Below are 17954 nucleotides of genomic sequence, written 5' to 3' on the forward strand. Positions count from 1 at the left end.
CGGGAAACTCTGAGCCACACTTACTGCGGGAAACTCTGAGCCACACTTACTGCGGGAAACTCTGGGCCAGACTTACTGCGGGAAACTCTGGGCCAGACTTACTGCGGGAAACTCTGGGCCAGACTTACTGCGGGAAACTCTGGGCCAGACTTACTGCGGGAAACTCTGGGTCAGACTTACTGCGGGAAACTCTGGGCCAGACTTACTGCGGGGAACTCTGGGCCAGACTTACTGCGGGGAACTCTGGGCCAGACTTACTGCGGGAAACTCTGGGCCAGACTTACTGCGGGAAAACTCTGGGCCAGACTTACTGCGGGAAAACTCTGGGCCAGACTTACTGCGGGAAAACTCTGGGCCAGACTTACTGCGGGAAAACTCTGGGCCAAACTTACTGCGGGAAAACTCTGGGCCAGACTTACTGCGGGAAACTCTGGGCCAGACTTACTGCGGGAAACTCTGGGCCAGGCTTACTGCGGGAAACTCTGGGCCAGGCTTACTGCGGGAAACTCTGGGCCAGGCTTACTGCGGGAAACTGGGACAGACTTACTGCGGGAAACTCTGAGCCAGACTTACTGCGGGAAACTCTGGGTCAGACTTACTGCGGGAAACTCTGAGCCACACTTACTACGGGAAACTCTGGGTCAGACTTACTGCGAGAAACTCTGGGTCAGACTTACTGCGGGAAACTGAGCCAGACTTATTGCGGGAAACTCTGGGTCAGACTTACTACGGGAAACTCTGGGTCAGACTTACTGCGGGTTCCATTGCCAGTGTCGAAGTAGGAGAAGAGATTGTCCATCTCATCAGGACAAAACAGAGAGTCACGACGGAGCTTCGCTGCTGCTGCAGCTGAGGACATACAGGAGAGAGAGAGAGAGTCTTAATATCACCTCATATTACAAAAAGGTTTCCAGACAGGATCTCTCATTATTTATTTGACAAATGTTAAAGTGATAAAGTACAAGGGTTTGAAGATATGGAGGGACTGGTTTTAAATCCCCAGACTGTTTGAAGTGTCAGAAATTGGGATTGGGTCTCGTGACGACGTCTGCAGTCTGCTGCCTGTCTGATGGAGCCGGACAGAGCAAACGGTTCAGCATCACATGCTTTCCTCAGGACTCTTCCACGACAGCTAAATGGATATTTTTGCTAGTTGTATTGTCCTTCAAGACATATGCAGGACAGCTTTCCACGGCTTAAACATTCAGTGAACTGCAGGAGAGGAGAGGAGAGGAGAGAGAGAGTTTAGTCACCTGCGGAGAGGTTTCTTGGTGAAATCAAACCGGGGTCGTGTCGGTATTTCCGGCGGGTTTTGGGCGCTCCTCGCATGGAGCTGTTGTGGCGATGACACTTCTTCACGCTCCAGGGGCGGGACTTCCTCTCGCCTTCCACCAATGAGTCACTGACACTCATCTTCTTCAGGAAACGCCTCTCCACATATTTAGCCTTGATCCACGCCTCCTTCTCTTGTCTAAGAGAGAGAGAGAGAGATGAGGGAAGACCATATATGTCATGTTTAGGAGTCTCCTAGCCAATAGGAGATGAGGGAAGACCATATATGTCATGTTTAGGAGTCTCCTAGCCAATAGGAGACGAGGGACGACCGTATATGTCATGTTTAGGAGTCTCCTAGCCAATAGGAGACGAGGGAAGACCGTATATGTCATGTTTAGGAGTCTCCTAGCCAATAGGAGACGAGGGAAGACCGTATATGTCATGTTTAGGAGTCTCCTAGCCAATAGGAGACGAGGGAAGACCGTATATGTCATGTTTAGGAGTCTCCTAACCAATAGGAGACGAGGGAAGACCGTATATGTCATGTTTAGGAGTCTCCTAGCCAATAGGAGACGAGGGAAGACCGTATATGTCATGTTTAGGAGTCTCCTAGCCAATAGGAGACGAGGGAAGACCGTATCTGTCATGTTTAGGAGTCTCCTAGCCAATAGAAGATGAGGGAAGACCGTATGTGTCACGTTTAGGAGTCTCCTAGCCAATAGGAGATGAGGGAAGACCATATATGTCATGTTTAGGAGTCTCCTAGCCAATAGGAGATGAGGGAAGACGATATATGTCATGTTTAGGAGTCTCCTAGCCTATAGGTAAACTTGCTAACCAGTGCTCACCTAGGACTGGAAGGTCCAGGTTTCTTCACTCCCAGTTCCTCACAGGCTCCCTCATAGATGTGGTTAATCACATTGTTACCCAGCTCACACATCAACTGGAGACAAAGAGGAAAGATAGCAGAGAAGAAATGATTAGGTGAGGAATTTCATAACCCCGAAACATGAAGAGAGATATATCTTGGAGTCCCAAGAAGCTTCTTTGAAAGGATTTACGTCATATCTTTAATCACGAAGATGATGCAGAGCAGGAAGTGAGAAACTCACCTTGAGTAGCTCTGGTTCCCAGGAGTCCAGTGTTAGTGAACGAACCTTGGAGCAATGAACCCCTAGACTCCTGTAGAAGACACAACACAGAGAGAGAGAGAGACAACAGGTCAGATACAGCGGCGTTTCCTAAACTCCGAGTAGAGTATGTGTGTTGCGTAGCCTGTAATCTGTGAAGATATGGAGGGACAAGTTTTAAACAGATTAGGGTGTCATCCCCAGACTGTCTGAAGTGACAGAAATCGGGATTAGGTCTCGTGATGATGATGTCTGCAGTCTGCTTCCTGTCTGTCACTTTCACCTGTTCTACTTCCTGTCTCTCGCTGCTGTTTGGCTGTTCTTTCACTTGTTCTACTTCCTGTCTCTCGCTGCTGTTTGACTGTTCTTTCACTTGTTCTACTTCCTGTCTCTCACTGCTGTTTGGCTGTTCTTTCACCTATTCTACTTCCTGTCTTGCTGCTGTTTGGCTGTTCTTTCACTTGTTCTACTTCCTGTCTCTCACTGCTGTTTGGCTGTTCTTTCACCTATTCTACTTCCTGTCTCGCTGCTGTTTGGCTGTTCTTTCACTTGTTCTACTTCCTGTTTCTCGCTGCTGTTTGACTGTTCTCTGTCAGGTGGGGTGTCACAGGTGAGGACTGAACTGACAGAAGTGTGGTAAACACCTGTCAATCCGTTAAAAGTTGACGGCTGCCTGAAGTCAGAAAACAAGGTGCAGTCTTTGTAAATTGCTCACCCGTGATTTAGGGTCCCGTGAAGTCCTTAATGCAGAGAATTGTTTCCAGTGTTGTTTTTAGAGTCCTACCTGTGGCGTTGTGGGTACTGTAGTTTACCTGTGTATGCCGGAGCACTTAATGCATAGACGTGTGCTTAGGGTGTTGTAATTTAGTCTAGTTCACTGTAGCATTGTCTGTATTGTAGTCTAGCACCCTCAAACTCAACTCTGGACCTCGAAGCCAGTTCCACTGTGTTTTTACATTGTTCCCCTCTAATCGGAGACTGATTTAGACCTGGGACACCAGGTGGGTGATTCCCCTCTAATCGGGGACTGATTTAGACCTGGGACACCAGGTGGGTGCAATTCATTATCAGATAGAACAGAGAATCAGCAGGCTCCGGATCTCGTAGGGTAAGAGTTGAGTACCCCTGGTCTAGTGATTCCCTACCTGTAGCATTGTGGGTAGTGTAGTTTACCTGTGTATGCCAGAGCACTCGATGCAGAGCAGGACTCCCAGGTTGATGGAGGCCCAGCATGGTGCAGCCTGGGAACAGTCACAACACAGCTCATTACCCGGGAGGGTCTGCACCCGGTGGAGGATGCTCTCCCCCCTGCCCTCACCCCCTCTCCCCCATTTCTCCCCGCGGGGCTCGCTGGCTGAGTCTATACTGCTGGTAGAGGGGGAGGCTGTCCGGTCCAGACGCTAGAGAGAGACAGAACAAACGGTGGTTATGGTTAGTTATACTGCTGGTAGAACGGGGAGGCTGTCCAGTCCAGACGCTAGAGAGAGACAGAACAAACAGTGGTTATGGTTAGTTAGTTAGCTAAAGGCTTTAGGCCAGCTAGTTATACTGCTGGTGGGTGGGTCCAAGCTAAAGGCTTTAGGCCAGCTAGTTATACTGCTGGTGGGTCCCAGCTAAAGGCTTTAGGCCAGCTAGTTATACTGCTGGTAGGTCCCAGCTAAAGGCTTTAGGCCAGCTAGTTATACTGCTGGTGGGTCCCAGCTAAAGGCTTTAGGCCAGCTAGTTATACTGCTGGTGGGTCCCAGCTAAAGGCTTTAGGCCAGCTAGTTATACTGCTGGTGGGTGGGTCCCAGCTAAAGGCTTTAGGCCAGCTAGTTATACTGCTGGTGGGTGGGTCCCAGCTAAAGGCATTAGGCCAGCTAGTTATACTGCTGGTGGGTGGGTCCCAGCTAAAGGCATTAGGCCAGCTAGTTATACAGCTGGTGGGTGGGTCCCAGATAAAGGCTTTAGGTCAGCTAGTTATACTGCTGGTGGGTGGGTCCCAGCTATAGGCTTTAGGCCAGCTAGTTATACTGCTGGTGGGTGGGTCCCAGCTAAAGGCTTTAGGCCAGCTAGTTATACTGCTGGTGGGTGGGCCCTAGCTAAAGGCGTTAGGCCAGCTAGTTATACTGCTGGTGGGTGGGTCCCAGCTAAAGGCTTTAGGCCAGCTAGTTATACTGCTGGTGGGTCCCAGCTAAAGGCTTTAGGCCAGCTAGTTATACTGCTGGTAGGTCCCAGTTAAAGGCTTTAGGCCAGCTAGTTATACTGCTGGTGGGTCCCAGCTAAAGGCTTTAGGTCAGCTAGTTATACTGCTGGTGGGTCCCAGCTAAAGGCTTTAGGCCAGCTAGTTATACTGCTGGTGGGTGGGTCTCAGCTAAAGGCTTTAGGCCAGCTAGTTATACTGCTGGTGGGTGGGTCCCAGCTAAAGGCTTTAGGTCAGCTAGATATACTGCTGGTGGGTCCCAGCTAAAGGCTTTAGGCCAGCTAGTTATACTGCTGGTGGGTCCCAGCTAAAGGCTTTAGGCCAGAAAGTTACACTGCTGGTGGGTCCCAGCTAAAGGCTTTAGGCCAGCTAGTTATACTGCCGGTGGGTCCCAGCTAAAGGCTTTAGGCCAGCTAGTTATACTGCTGGTGGGTGGGTCCCAGCTAAAGGCTTTAGGCCAGCTAGTTATACTGCTGGTGGGTGGGTCCCAGCTAAAGGCTTTAGGCCAGATAGTTATACTGCAGGTGGGTCCAAGCTAAAGGCTTTAGGCCAGCTAGTTATACTGCAGGTGGGTCCAAGCTAAAGGCTTTAGGCCAGCTAGTTATACTGCAGGTGGGTCCAAGCTAAAGGCTTTAGGCCAGCTAGTTATACTGCAGGTGGGTCCAAGCTAAAGGCTTTAGGCCAGCTAGTTATACTGCAGGTGGGTCCCAGCTAAAGGCTTTAGGCCAGCTGGTGGGTGGGTCCCAGCTAAAGGCTTTAGGCCAGCTGGTGGGTGGGTCCCAGCTAAAGGCTTTAGGCCAGCTGGTGGGTGGGTCCCAGCTAAAGGCTTTAGGCCAGCTGGTGGGTGGGTCACAGCTAAAGGCTGTCAGTTGGAACAATCAATGTCATTCTCTTTATAGGTTTCATGTTAGGGTCAGTACCTCAATGTCGTTCTCTCTGTAGGGTTCATGTTAGGGTCAGTACCTCAATGTAGTTCTCTCTGTAGGGTTCATGTTACGGTTAGGGTTAGTACCTCAAAGTCGTTCTCTCTGTAGGGTTCATGTTAGGGTCAGGGTTAGTGTTAATATTAAGGATAGGGTTAATGTTAGGATTAGAGTTGAGGTTAGAGTCAGGGTTAATGTTAGGGTTAGAGTTGAGGTTAGAGTCAGGGTTAATGTTAGGGTTAGAGTTGAGGTTAAAGTCAGGGTTAATGTTAGGGTTAGGATTAGAGTTGAGGTTAGAGTCAGGGTTAATGTTAGGGTTAGGATTAGAGTTGAGGTTAGGTTTTAGAGTCAGGGTTAATGTTAGGGTTAGGATTAAGAGTTGAGGTTAGTCAGGGTTAATGTTGGGGTTAGGATTAGAGTTGAGGTAAGTCAGGGTTAATGTTAGGGTTAGGATTAGAGTTGAGGTTAGGTTTTAGAGTCAGGGTTAATGTTAGGGTTAGGATTAAGAGTTGAGGTTAGTCAGGGTTAATGTTGGGGTTAGGATTAGAGTTGAGGTAAGTCAGGGTTAATGTTAGGGTTAGGATTAGAGTTTAGGTTAGAGTCAGGTTTAATGTTAGGGTTAGGATTAGAGTTGAGGTTAGTCAGGGTTAATGTTAGGATTAGGATTAGAGTTTAGGTTAGAGTCAGGTTTAATGTTAGGGTTAGGATTAGAGTTGAGGTTAGAGTCAGGGTTAATGTTAGGGTTAGGATTAGAGTTGAGGTTAGTCAGGGTTAATGTTAGGATTAGAGTTGAGGTAAATCAGGGTTAATGTTAGGGTTAGGATTAGAGTTGAGGTTAGTCAGGGTTAATGTTAGGATTAGAGTTGAGGTTAGTCAGGGTTAATGTTAGGGTTAGGATTAAGAGTTGAGGTTAGTCAGGGTTAATATTAGGATTTGGGGCAGGGTTAGAGTCAGGGTTAATTTTGGGGTTAGTGCCAGGATTGATTTTAGGGTTAGGGTTGAGGTCAGGGCCAGTACCTCGATGTAGTAGTTGTCTGATATCTCTCTGTATGCAGAGGCGATGGAGGCCTGTACAGCTTGGATCCAGGCCTGCCGTAACTTCTCTGACTCTGCCTGGAGCATACAGCTCCTAGTGGGAGAGAGGAGGGTGAGGAGAGGACACACACATACACACACACACACACACACCGATAGATCATACTCACCCACACACACACCGATCATATATACACACACACACACGATAGATCATATTCACCCACACACAAACCGATCATACACACACACACACACACACACACACACACACACACACACACACACACACACACACACACACACACACACACACACACACACACACAACGATCATATTCGCACATATACACACACATACTTACTTAGTGGGGGACACCACCTCAAAGCAGAACCTCCTCTCTCCGTCCTCGCAAGGTTTGACTGAACACAGCCTCAGGTCCTCCACCACCACCGTCAGGGCATCCTATTGGCAGAGAGCAGTGTCAATCAAAACACAACATTCGTTCATTGGCTGAGAGCGGTGTCAATAAAAACCCAACATCCTTTCATTGGCTGAGTATCTTCAGCCCCTTCTCTTGTAATTTAGTCAGGGGGCCACCACATATTGTCTTTGGGGCCACCCTGGATTTAGCCTCAAATCCAATATGGTGTCCAAAGTCCAATATGGTGTCCAAAGTCCAATATGGTTGGCGTTCTGGGGCCTGACCAGGTTACACAGCTAACAGTAGTGGTTGTAGTTCTGGGGCCTGACCAGGTTACACAGCTAACAGTAGTGGTTGTAGTTCTGGGGCCTGACCAGGTTACACAGCTAACAGTAGTGGTTGTAGTTCTGGGGCCTGACCAGGTTACACAGCTAACAGTAGTGGTTGTAGTTCTGGTGCCTGACCAGGTTACACAGCTAACAGTAGTGGTTGTAGTTCTGGTGCCTGACCAGGTTACACAGCTAACAGTAGTGGTTGTAGTTCTGGGGCCTGACCAGGTTACACAGCTAACAGTAGTGGTTGTAGTTCTGGTGCCTGACCAGGTTACACAGCTAACAGTAGTGGTTGTAGTTCTGGGGCCTGACCAGGTTACACAGCTAACAGTAGTGGTTGTAGTTCTGGGGCTGAGAAGGAATATCACCACAGCAAGCAAGGTACTTGGAGTCAAACAGACAGGCCTGGATGAGATCTTTAAGGTCAGGGCCCTCCACAAGGTACTTGGAGTCAAACAGACAGGCCTGGATGAGATCTTTAAGGTCAGGGCCCTCCCCAAGGTACTTGGAGTCAAACAGACAGGCCTGGATGAGATCTTTAAGGTCAGGGCCCTCCCCAAGGTCATTGGAGTCCAACAGACAGGCCTGGAATAGATATTTAAGGTCAGGGCCCTCCCCAAGGTCATTGGAGTCAAACAGACAGGCCTGGATGAGATCTTTAAGGTCAGGGCCCTCCCCAAGGTCATTGGAGTCAAACAGACAGGCCTGGATGAGATCTTTAAGGTCAGGGCCCTCCCCAAGGTACTTGGAGTCAAACAGACAGGCATGGATGAGATCTTTAAGGTCAGGGCCCTCCCCAAGGTCATTGGAGTCAAACAGACAGGCCTGGATGAGATCTTTAAGGTCAGGGCCCTCCCCAAGGTACTTGGAGTCAAACAGACAGGCCTGGATGAGATCTTTAAGGTCAGGGCCCTCCCCAAGTTACTTGGAGTCCAACAGACAGGCCTGGATGAGATCTTTAAGGTCAGGGCCCTCCACAAGGTACTTGGAGTCAAACAGACAGGCCTGGATGAGATCTTTAAGGTCAGGGCCCTCCCCAAGGTACTTGGAGTCAAACAGACAGGCCTGGATGAGATCTTTAAGGTCAGGGCCCTCCCCAAGGTACTTGGAGTCAAACAGACAGGCCTGGATGAGATCTTTAAGGTCAGGGCCCTCCCCAAGGTCATTGGAGTCCAACAGACAGGCCTGGAATAGATATTTAAGGTCAGGGCCCTCCCCAAGGTCATTGGAGTCAAACAGACAGGCCTGGATGAGATCTTTAAGGTCAGGGCCCTCCCCAAGGTCATTGGAGTCAAACAGACAGGCCTGGATGAGATCTTTAAGGTCAGGGCCCTCCCCAAGGTACTTGGAGTCAAACAGACAGGCCTGGATGAGATCTTTAAGGTCAGGGCCCTCCCCAAGGTACTTGGAGTCAAACAGACAGGCCTGGATGAGATCTTTAAGGTCAGGGCCCTCCCCAAGGTCATTGGAGTCCAACAGACAGGCCTGGAATAGATATTTAAGGTCAGGGCCCTCCCCAAGGTCATTGGAGTCAAACAGACAGGCCTGGATGAGATCTTTAAGGTCAGGGCCCTCCCCAAGGTCATTGGAGTCAAACAGACAGGCCTGGATGAAATCTTTAAGGTCAGGGCCCTCCCCAAGGTACTTGGAGTCAAACAGACAGGCCTGGATGAGATCTTTAAGGTCAGGGCCCTCCCCAAGTTACTTGGAGTCCAACAGACAGGCCTGGATGAGATCTTTAAGGTCAGGGCCCTCCACAAGGTACTTGGAGTCAAACAGACAGGCCTGGATGAGATCTTTAAGGTCAGGGCCCTCCCCAAGGTCATTGGAGTCCAACAGACAGGCCTGGATGAGATATTTAAGGTCAGGGCCCTCCCCAAGGTCATTGGAGTCAAACAGACAGGCCTGGATGAGATCTTTAAGGTCAGGGCCCTCCCCAAGGTCATTGGAGTCAAACAGACAGGCCTGGATGAGATCTTTAAGGTCAGGGCCCTCCCCAAGGTCATTGGAGTCAAACAGACAGGCCTGGATGAGATCTTTAAGGTCAGGGCCCTCCCCAAGGTCATTGGAGTCAAACAGACAGGCCTGGATGAGATCTTTAAGGTCAGGGCCCTACGTAAAGGCTCACAAAATCATTTTAGACCCAAGCCACCCCCTGTACCCGGGCTGTGAACTACTCCCCTCTGGGTGCAGGAATAAGACACCCCTCAGCAGGAAAACACAACTAGACAATAATTTGTGCCAGGTGTTATATCTCTCCTAAATAGCTTTGGCTAATGTTCCTATAGACTCAGTAAGGCCAGCAGGCTAATGTTCCTAGAGACTCAGTAAGACCAGCAGGCTAATGTTCCTATAGACTCAGTAAGGCCAGCAGGCTAATGTTCCTATAGACTCAGTAAGGCCAGCAGGCTAATGTTCCTATAGACTCAGTAAGGCCAGCAGGCTAATGCTCCTAGAGACTCAGTAAGACCAGCAGGCTAATGTTCCTATAGACTCAGTAAGGCCAGCAGGCTAATGTTCCTATCCACCCAGTAAGAACAGCAGGCTAATGTTCCTATAGACCCAGTAAGGCCAGCAGGCTAATGTTCCTATAGACTCAGTAAGACCAGCAGGCTAATGTTCCTATCCACCCAGTAAGAACAGCAGGCTAATGTTCCTATAGACCCAGTAAGACCAGCAGGCTAATGTTCCTATAGACTCAGTAAGACCAGCAGGCTAATGTTCCTATCCACCCAGTAAGGCCAGCAGGCTAATGTTCCTATAGACTCAGTAAGGCCAGCAGGCTAATGTTCCTATAGACCCAGTAAGACCAGCAGGCTAATGTTCCTATAGACTCAGTAAGGCCAGCAGGCTAATGTTCCTATAGACTCAGTAAGACCAGCAGGCTAATGTTCCTATAGACCCAGTAAGACCAGCAGGCTAATGTTCCTATAGACTCAGTAAGGCCAGCAGGCTAATGTTCCTATAGACTCAGTAAGGCCAGCAGGCTAATGTTCCTATAGACTCAGTAAGGCCAGCAGGCTAATGCTCCTAGAGACTCAGTAAGACCAGCAGGCTAATGTTCCTATAGACTCAGTAAGGCCAGCAGGCTAATGTTCCTATAGACTCAGTAAGGCCAGCAGGCTAATGTTCCTATAGACTCAGTAAGGCCAGCAGGCTAATGTTCCTATAGACTCAGTAAGGCCAGCAGGCTAATGTTCCTAGAGACTCAGTAAGACCAGCAGGCTAATGTTCCTAGAGACTCAGTAAGACCAGCAGGCTAATGTCCCTAGAGACTCAGTAAGACCAGCAGGCTAATGTCCCGATCCACCCAGGAAGTGATGAACACCTGTCTTATGCACTTGGCATCATGTTTGGTTGCATCCACTGGAACGTCACCAGCTCAACCCAAACAGCAGAAGAGTCCACTATAATGTCAGCAGCTCAACCCAAACAGTAGAAGAGTCCCCTATAATGTCACCAGCTCAACCCAAACAGTAGAAGAGTCCATTATAATGTCACCAGCTCAACCCAAACAGTAGAAGAGTCCATTATAATGTCACCAGCTCAACCCAAACAGTAGAAGAGTCCACTATAATGTCACCAGCTCAACCCAAACAGTAGAAGAGTGCGATTGAACATCCTAACGAGCATCACACATCCAGTGAGTCAGTGGAAGGTCATGTTGGATTCAGGCAGCCGTATTGGACTAGCAATTAATCAAAGCTTACTTCTTCATAACGAGGTGATTTCAGAGGCCAATCCTGGAGCCACAAGTTATACCACAGTTGGTATACCACAAGTTGTAGAGCTAGGGAGAGGGTGTCCAGGTATACCACAGTTGGTATTCCACAAGTTGTAGAGCTAGGGAGAGGGTGTCCAGGTATACCACAGTTGGTATTCCACAAGTTGTAAAGCTAGGGAGAGGGTGTCCAGGTATACCACAGTTGGTATTCCACAAGTTGTAGAGCTAGGGAGAGGGTGTCCAGGTATACCACAGTTGGTATTCCACAAGTTGTAGAGCTAGGGAGAGGGTGTCCAGGTATACCACAGTTGGTATTCCACAAGTTGTAGAGCTAGGGAGAGGGTGTCCAGGTATACCACAGTTGGTATTCCACAAGTTGTAGAGCTAGGGAGAGGGTGTCCAGGTATACCACAGCTGGTATTCCACAAGTTGTAGAGCTAGGGAGAGGGTGTCCAGGTATACCACAGTTGGTATTCCACAAGTTGTAGAGCTAGGGAGAGGGTGTCCAGGTATACCACAGTTGGTATTCCACAAGTTGTAGAGCTAGGGAGAGGGTGTCCAGGTATACCACAGTTGGTATTCCACAAGTTGTAGAGCTAGGGAGAGGGTGTCCAGGTATACCACAGTTGGTATACCACAAGTTGTAGAGCTAGGGAGAGGGTGTCCAGGTATACCACAGTTGGTATTCCACAAGTTGTAGAGCTAGGGAGAGGGTGTCCAGGTATACCACAGTTGGTATTCCACAAGTTGTAGAGCTAGGGAGAGGGTGTCCAGGTATACCACAGTTGGTATACCACAAGTTGTAGAGCTAGGGAGAGGGTGTCCAGGTATACCACAGTTGGTATTCCACAAGTTGTAGAGCTAGGGAGAGGGTGTCCAGGTATACCACAGTTGGTATTCCACAAGTTGTAGAGCTAGGGAGAGGGTGTCCAGGTATACCACAGTTGGTATTCCACAAGTTGTAGAGCTAGGGAGAGGGTGTCCAGGTATACCACAGTTGGTATTCCACAAGTTGTAGAGCTAGGGAGAGGGTGTCCAGGTATACCACAGTTGGTATTCCACAAGTTGTAGAGCTAGGGAGAGGGTGTCCAGGTATACCACAGTTGGTATTCCACAAGTTGTAGAGCTAGGGAGAGGGTGTCCAGGTATACCACAGTTGGTATTCCACAAGTTGTAGAGCTAGGGAGAGGGTGTCCAGGTATACCACAGTTGGTATTCCACAAGTTGTAGAGCTAGGGAGAGGGTGTCCAGGTATACCACAGTTGGTATTCCACAAGTTGTAGAGCTAGGGAGAGGGTGTCCAGGTATACCACAGTTGGTATTCCACAAGTTGTAGAGCTAGGGAGAGGGTGTCCAGGTATACCACAGTTGGTATTCCACAAGTTGTAGAGCTAGGGAGAGGGTGTCCAGGTATACCACAGTTGGTATTCCACAAGTTGTAGAGCTAGGGAGAGGGTGTCCAGGTATACCACAGTTGGTATTCCACAAGTTGTAGAGCTAGGGAGAGGGTGTCCAGGTTGGTATTCCACAAGTTGTAGAGCTAGGGAGAGGGTGTCCAGGTTGGTATTCCACAAGTTGTAGAGCTAGGGAGAGGGTGTCCAGGTATACCACAGTTGGTATTCCACAAGTTGTAGAGCTAGGGAGAGGGTGTCCAGGTTGGTATTCCACAAGTTGTAGAGCTAGGGAGAGGGTGTCCAGGTTGGTATTCCACAAGTTGTAGAGCTAGGGAGAGGGTGTCCAGGTATACCACAGTTGGTATTTCACAAGTTGTAGAGCTAGGGAGAGGGTGTCCAGGTATACCACAGTTGGTATTTCACAAGTTGTAGAGCTAGGGAGAGGGTGTCCAGGTTGGTATTCCACAAGTTGTAGAGCTAGGGAGAGGGTGTCCAGGTATACCACAGTTGGTATTTCACAAGTTGTAGAGCTAGGGAGAGGGTGTCCAGGTATACCACAGTTGGTATACCACAAGTTGTAGAGCTAGGGAGAGGGTGTCCAGGTATACCACAGTTGGTATTTCACAAGTTGTAGAGCTAGGGAGAGGGTGTCCAGGTATACCACAGTTGGTATTTCACAAGTTGTAGAGCTAGGGAGAGGGTGTCCAGGTATACCACAGTTGGTATACCACAAGTTGTAGAGCTAGGGAGAGGGTGTCCAGGTATACCACAGTTGGTATTCCACAAGTTGTAGAGCTAGGTAGAGGGTGTCCAGGTATACCACAGTTGGTATTCCACAAGTTGTAGAGCTAGGGAGAGGGTGTCCAGGTATACCACAGTTGGTATTCCACAAGTTGTAGAGCTAGGGAGAGGGTGTCCAGGTATACCACAGTTGGTATTCCACAAGTTGTAGAGCTAGGGAGAGGGTGTCCAGGTATACCACAGTTGGTATTCCACAAGTTGTAGAGCTAGGGAGAGGGTGTCCAGGTATACCACAGTTGGTATTCCACAAGTTGTAGAGCTAGGGAGAGGGTGTCCAGGTATACCACAGTTGGTATTCCACAAGTTGTAGAGCTAGGGAGAGGGTGTCCAGGTTGGTATTCCACAAGTTGTAGAGCTAGGGAGAGGGTGTCCAGGTTGGTATTCCACAAGTTGTAGAGCTAGGGAGAGGGTGTCCAGGTTGGTATTCCACAAGTTGTAGAGCTAGGGAGAGGGTGTCCAGGTTGGTATTCCACAAGTTGTAGAGCTAGGGAGAGGGTGTCCAGGTTGGTATTCCACAAGTTGTAGAGCTAGGGAGAGGGTGTCCAGGTTGGTATTCCACAAGTTGTAGAGCTAGGGAGAGGGTGTCCAGGTTGGTATTCCACAAGTTGTAGAGCTAGGGAGAGGGTGTCCAGGTTGGTATTCCACAAGTTGTAGAGCTAGGGAGAGGGTGTCCAGGTTGGTATTCCACAAGTTGTAGAGCTAGGGAGAGGGTGTCCAGGTTGGTATTCCACGAGTTGTAGAGCTAGGGAGAGGGTGTCCAGGTTGGTATTCCACAAGTTGTAGAGCTAGGGAGAGGGTGTCCAGGTTGGTATTCCACAAGTTGTAGAGCTAGGGAGAGGGTGTCCAGGTTGGTATTCCACAAGTTGTAGAGCTAGGGAGAGGGTGTCCAGGTTGGTATTCCACAAGTTGTAGAGCTAGGGAGAGGGTGTCCAGAGTTCATCTTGTCTTTTGTTTGAGCCTCCCAGTTGCCTCATTGTTTCCCAAAAGAGACTTCATGTCTTGGAATATTTGGTGCTGCCAAGCAGTCTGCTGTCTTTGCTATATCCAGACAATGGTGTTTATTTATGGCAGGCCTACTGCTGGTCTTACTGGGTCTATAGGAACATTAGCCTACTGGATGCCCAACATAGCTTAATGACACAACATTGGTATTGAGTACAGGTGATAGGTACAGTACACACGTCTAGTTTAATGACACAACATTGGTATTGAGTACAGGTGATAGGTACAGTACACACATCTAGTTTAATGACACAACATTGGTATTGAGTACAGGTCATAGGTACAGTACACACGTCTAGTTTAATGACACAACATTGGTATTGAGTACAGGTCACAGGTACAGTACACACGTCTAGTTTAATGACACAACATTGGTATTGAGTACAGGTCATAGGTACAGTACACACATCTAAAAGACGTCTCTCATTTAAAACCTAAAACAGGTTCCGCCGAAGTTGGTTCCCTCTCCTTGTTCGGGAGGCGTTTGGCGCTCGTCGTCACTGTCTTTTTGGCTGCCACCGATCCATGTTTCTGTTTTCCATTTGTTATGTCTTGATTGTACACACCTGGTTCCCATTCAGTTATTATTATTTCCCTATTTAACCCTGTGGTTCCCGTTATGTGTTGGTGCGTGATTGTTCCGTTATGTGTTAGTCTTGTGTGTTAGGGTTTGTAGTTCCCCACGTGGATTTATTGTACTGGTTATTTTCCCAGAGTAAAGTACGTTATTTTTTACTCCGTCCTGCTTGACTCCGTCCTCACCTATACACCGCTGACAACAGCTGATTAAACCACCATTTAATGGTATAATGGCAGTCATATTGGATTTTTGGATGAAATAACGGATTTGGAGTCGAGAAGGCTGATGGGAGGAGCTACAGGAAGACGGGCTCATTGGCTGGAATGTAATAAATGTGTAGGACAGGACCATACAACAGCACTGAATGAGACCACATTTGACTTGGAAAGTTTAAATTCATCAAAAATATTCATAGTTGATATTTCCTCCTATTGTATCTTTCTCTTTACAGGTCTATATTTCTTAGATGCATTAAGATATCCGACTGCTGTTCGTTTATGTTGGGAAGGCAACTGACTACTTGTGTTCCAAATGTTAGCAATATCAGAGCTTGTAATATTGGGTAACATGAGTTTGTAGGGGTATCTCAATAACTAAAGCCCCTTTGTTGATGATTGGCCACCAGCCTAATGATGGCACAAACAGACCGGCATTCAGGCGGATTACATAGCTATCCTTTCAAAAGTCCCAGTTCTTTTCTTACCTTAAGTCGCTTCTGGTAGACCAGCTGGCTGTTCTGTATGGAGAACCACCGTCTGGAAGGAGAGAGGAGGAGGGGAGGAAAGGATTAGAGAGGAGGAGAGGAGACAAGAGGAGACTGAGTTAGATGAAGTACCACTCTGAATCAAACAGTACTGTTGTGTTTTTACATTTGTTTATTTCACCTTTATTTAACCAGGTAGGCCAGTTGAGAACAAGTTCTCATTTACAACTGCGGCCTGGCCAAGATCAAGCAAAGCCGTGTGACACAAACAACGACACAGAGTTACACATGGAATAAACAAACGTACAGTCAATAACACAATCCAATTTGCTGAGTAGAGTGTTGGAGGCTATTTTGTAAATGACATCGCCGAAGTCAAGGATCGGTAGGATAGTCAGTTTTATGAGGGTATGTTTGTCAACATGAGTGAAGGAGGCTTTGTTGCGAAATAGGAAGCCAATTCTAGATTTAATTTTGGATTGGAGATGCTATTGAAATTCTCGATTATCGTGGATTTAGTTGCATATCGCGGGGCTATTCGATGCTAATGCAGAACGCCACAGAATGTTTTTGTGCTGGTCAAGGGCAGTCAGGTCTGGAGTGAACCAAGGACTATATCTGTTCTTAGTTCTACATTTTTTGAAAGGGGCTTATTTAAGATGGTGAGAAAAGCACTTAAAGAATAACTAGGCATCCTCTACTGACGGAAGGAGGTCAATATCCTTCCAGGATACCCGGGCCAGATCGATTAGAAAGGCCTGCTCGCTGAAGTGTTTTAGGGAGTGTTTGACAGTGATGAGGGGTGTTTTTTTTGACCGAAGACCCATTATGGGCAGTGATCGCTGAGATCCTGGTTGAAGACAGCAGTGGTGTATTTAGAGGGCAGGTTGGTCAGGATGATATCTATGAGGGTGCCCGTGTTTACAGATTTAGGGTTGTACCTGGTAGGTTCCTTGATGATTTCTGTGAGATTGAGGGCATCTAGCTTAGATTGTAGGATGGCTGGGGTGTTAAGCATATCCCAGTTTAGGTCAGCTAACAGTGCAAACTCTGAAGATAAACAGGGGGCAATTAATTCACATATGGTGTCATATGCCCCCAGGGCACAGCTGGGGGCAGAGGGGGGTCTATAACAAGCGGCAACAGTGAGGGACTTATTTCTGGAAAGGTGTTGTAGTTGAGGTGTAAGACAGGTGTCTCTATCTCACCTGTTCCAGGTCTTGAAGGCATTGGAGGCCCTCTTGAACAGGTAACCTTCCATCACCACTCCGTTAGGAGCGTCCACGTTGAACTCCACCTTATTATCATCATAGGAGAAGTCCTAGAGACCAAGACAAAGGGAGGGAGGGGGAGACTGGGGTTAATGTCTGTGTCTGTAGCTAACTTACAGAGGAGAGGAGGGTTAATGTTTGTGTCTGTAGCTAACTTACAGAGGAGAGGAGAGGAGGGTTAATGTCTGTGTCTGTAGCTAACTTACAGAGGAGAGGAGAGGAGGGTTAATGTCTGTGTCTGTTGCTAACTTACAGAGGAGAGGAGAGGAGGGTTAATGTCTGTGTCTGTAGCTAACTTACAGAGGAGAGGAGAGGAGGGTTAATGTCTGTGTCTGTAGCTAACTTACAGAGGAGAGGAGAGGAGGGTTAATGTCTGTGTCTGTAGCTAACTTACAGAGGAGAGGAGGGTTAATGTTTGTGTCTGTAGCTAACTTACAGAGGAGAGGAGAGGAGGGTTAATGTCTGTGTCTGTAGCTAACTTACAGAGGAGAGGAGAGGAGGGTTAATGTCTGTGTCTGTTGCTAACTTACAGAGGAGAGGAGAGGAGGGTTAATGTCTGTGTCTGTAGCTAACTTACAGAGGAGAGGAGGGTTAATGTCTGTGTCTGTAGCTAACTTACAGAGGAGAGGAGAGGAGGGTTAATGTCTGTGTCTGTAGCTAACTTACAGAGGAGAGGAGAGGAGGGTTAATGTCTGTGTCTGTAGCTAACGTACAGAGGAGAGGAGGGTTAATGTTTGTGTCTGTTGCTAACTTACAGAGGAGAGGAGAGTAGGGTTAATGCTTGTGTCTGTAGCTAACTTACAGAGGAGAGGAGAGGAGGGTTAATGTCTGTGTCTGTTGCTAACTTACAGAGGAGAGGAGAGGAGGGTTAATGTCTGTGTCTGTAGCTAACTTACAGAGGAGAGGAGGGTTAATGTCTGTGTCTGTAGCTAACTTACAGAGGAGAGGAGGGTTAATGTCTGTGTCTGTAGCTAACTTACAGAGGAGAGGAGGGTTAATGTTTGTGTCTGTTGCTAACTTACAGAGGAGAGGAGAGGAGGGTTAATGTCTGTGTCTGTAGCTAACTTACAGAGGAGAGGAGAGGAGGGTTAATGTCTGTGTCTGTAGCTAACTTACAGAGGAGAGGAGAGGAGGGTTAATGTCTGTGTCTGTAGCTAACTTACAGAGGAGAGGAGGG

General features: G+C 48.1%; 1 protein-coding gene across 3 annotated transcripts in view; it reads right to left on the bottom strand.

Moving 5' to 3' along the window:
* Nucleotides 1–17954, bottom strand: part of LOC110511195 (arf-GAP with coiled-coil, ANK repeat and PH domain-containing protein 3) — a 164215-nt gene that overhangs the window by 24975 nt on the left and 121286 nt on the right. For all 3 annotated transcript variants that reach the window (XM_090242057.1, XM_090242056.1, XM_090242058.1), the window contains 9 exons: nucleotides 16715–16827; nucleotides 15507–15558; nucleotides 6911–7011; nucleotides 6528–6639; nucleotides 3579–3805; nucleotides 2388–2457; nucleotides 2124–2218; nucleotides 1254–1471; nucleotides 753–849 (listed from right to left, as the gene is read on the bottom strand). In XM_090242057.1, the coding sequence (XP_090098183.1) occupies nucleotides 753–849; nucleotides 1254–1471; nucleotides 2124–2218; nucleotides 2388–2457; nucleotides 3579–3805; nucleotides 6528–6639; nucleotides 6911–7011; nucleotides 15507–15558; nucleotides 16715–16827 (1085 nt within the window). The remainder of the gene's footprint in view (nucleotides 1–752; nucleotides 850–1253; nucleotides 1472–2123; nucleotides 2219–2387; nucleotides 2458–3578; nucleotides 3806–6527; nucleotides 6640–6910; nucleotides 7012–15506; nucleotides 15559–16714; nucleotides 16828–17954) is intronic.

The sequence above is a fragment of the Oncorhynchus mykiss genome, chromosome 7 (assembly GCF_057628025.1).
Source record: "Oncorhynchus mykiss isolate SJ-2025 chromosome 7, ASM5762802v1, whole genome shotgun sequence".
Classification (NCBI taxonomy): domain Eukaryota; kingdom Metazoa; phylum Chordata; class Actinopteri; order Salmoniformes; family Salmonidae; genus Oncorhynchus; species Oncorhynchus mykiss.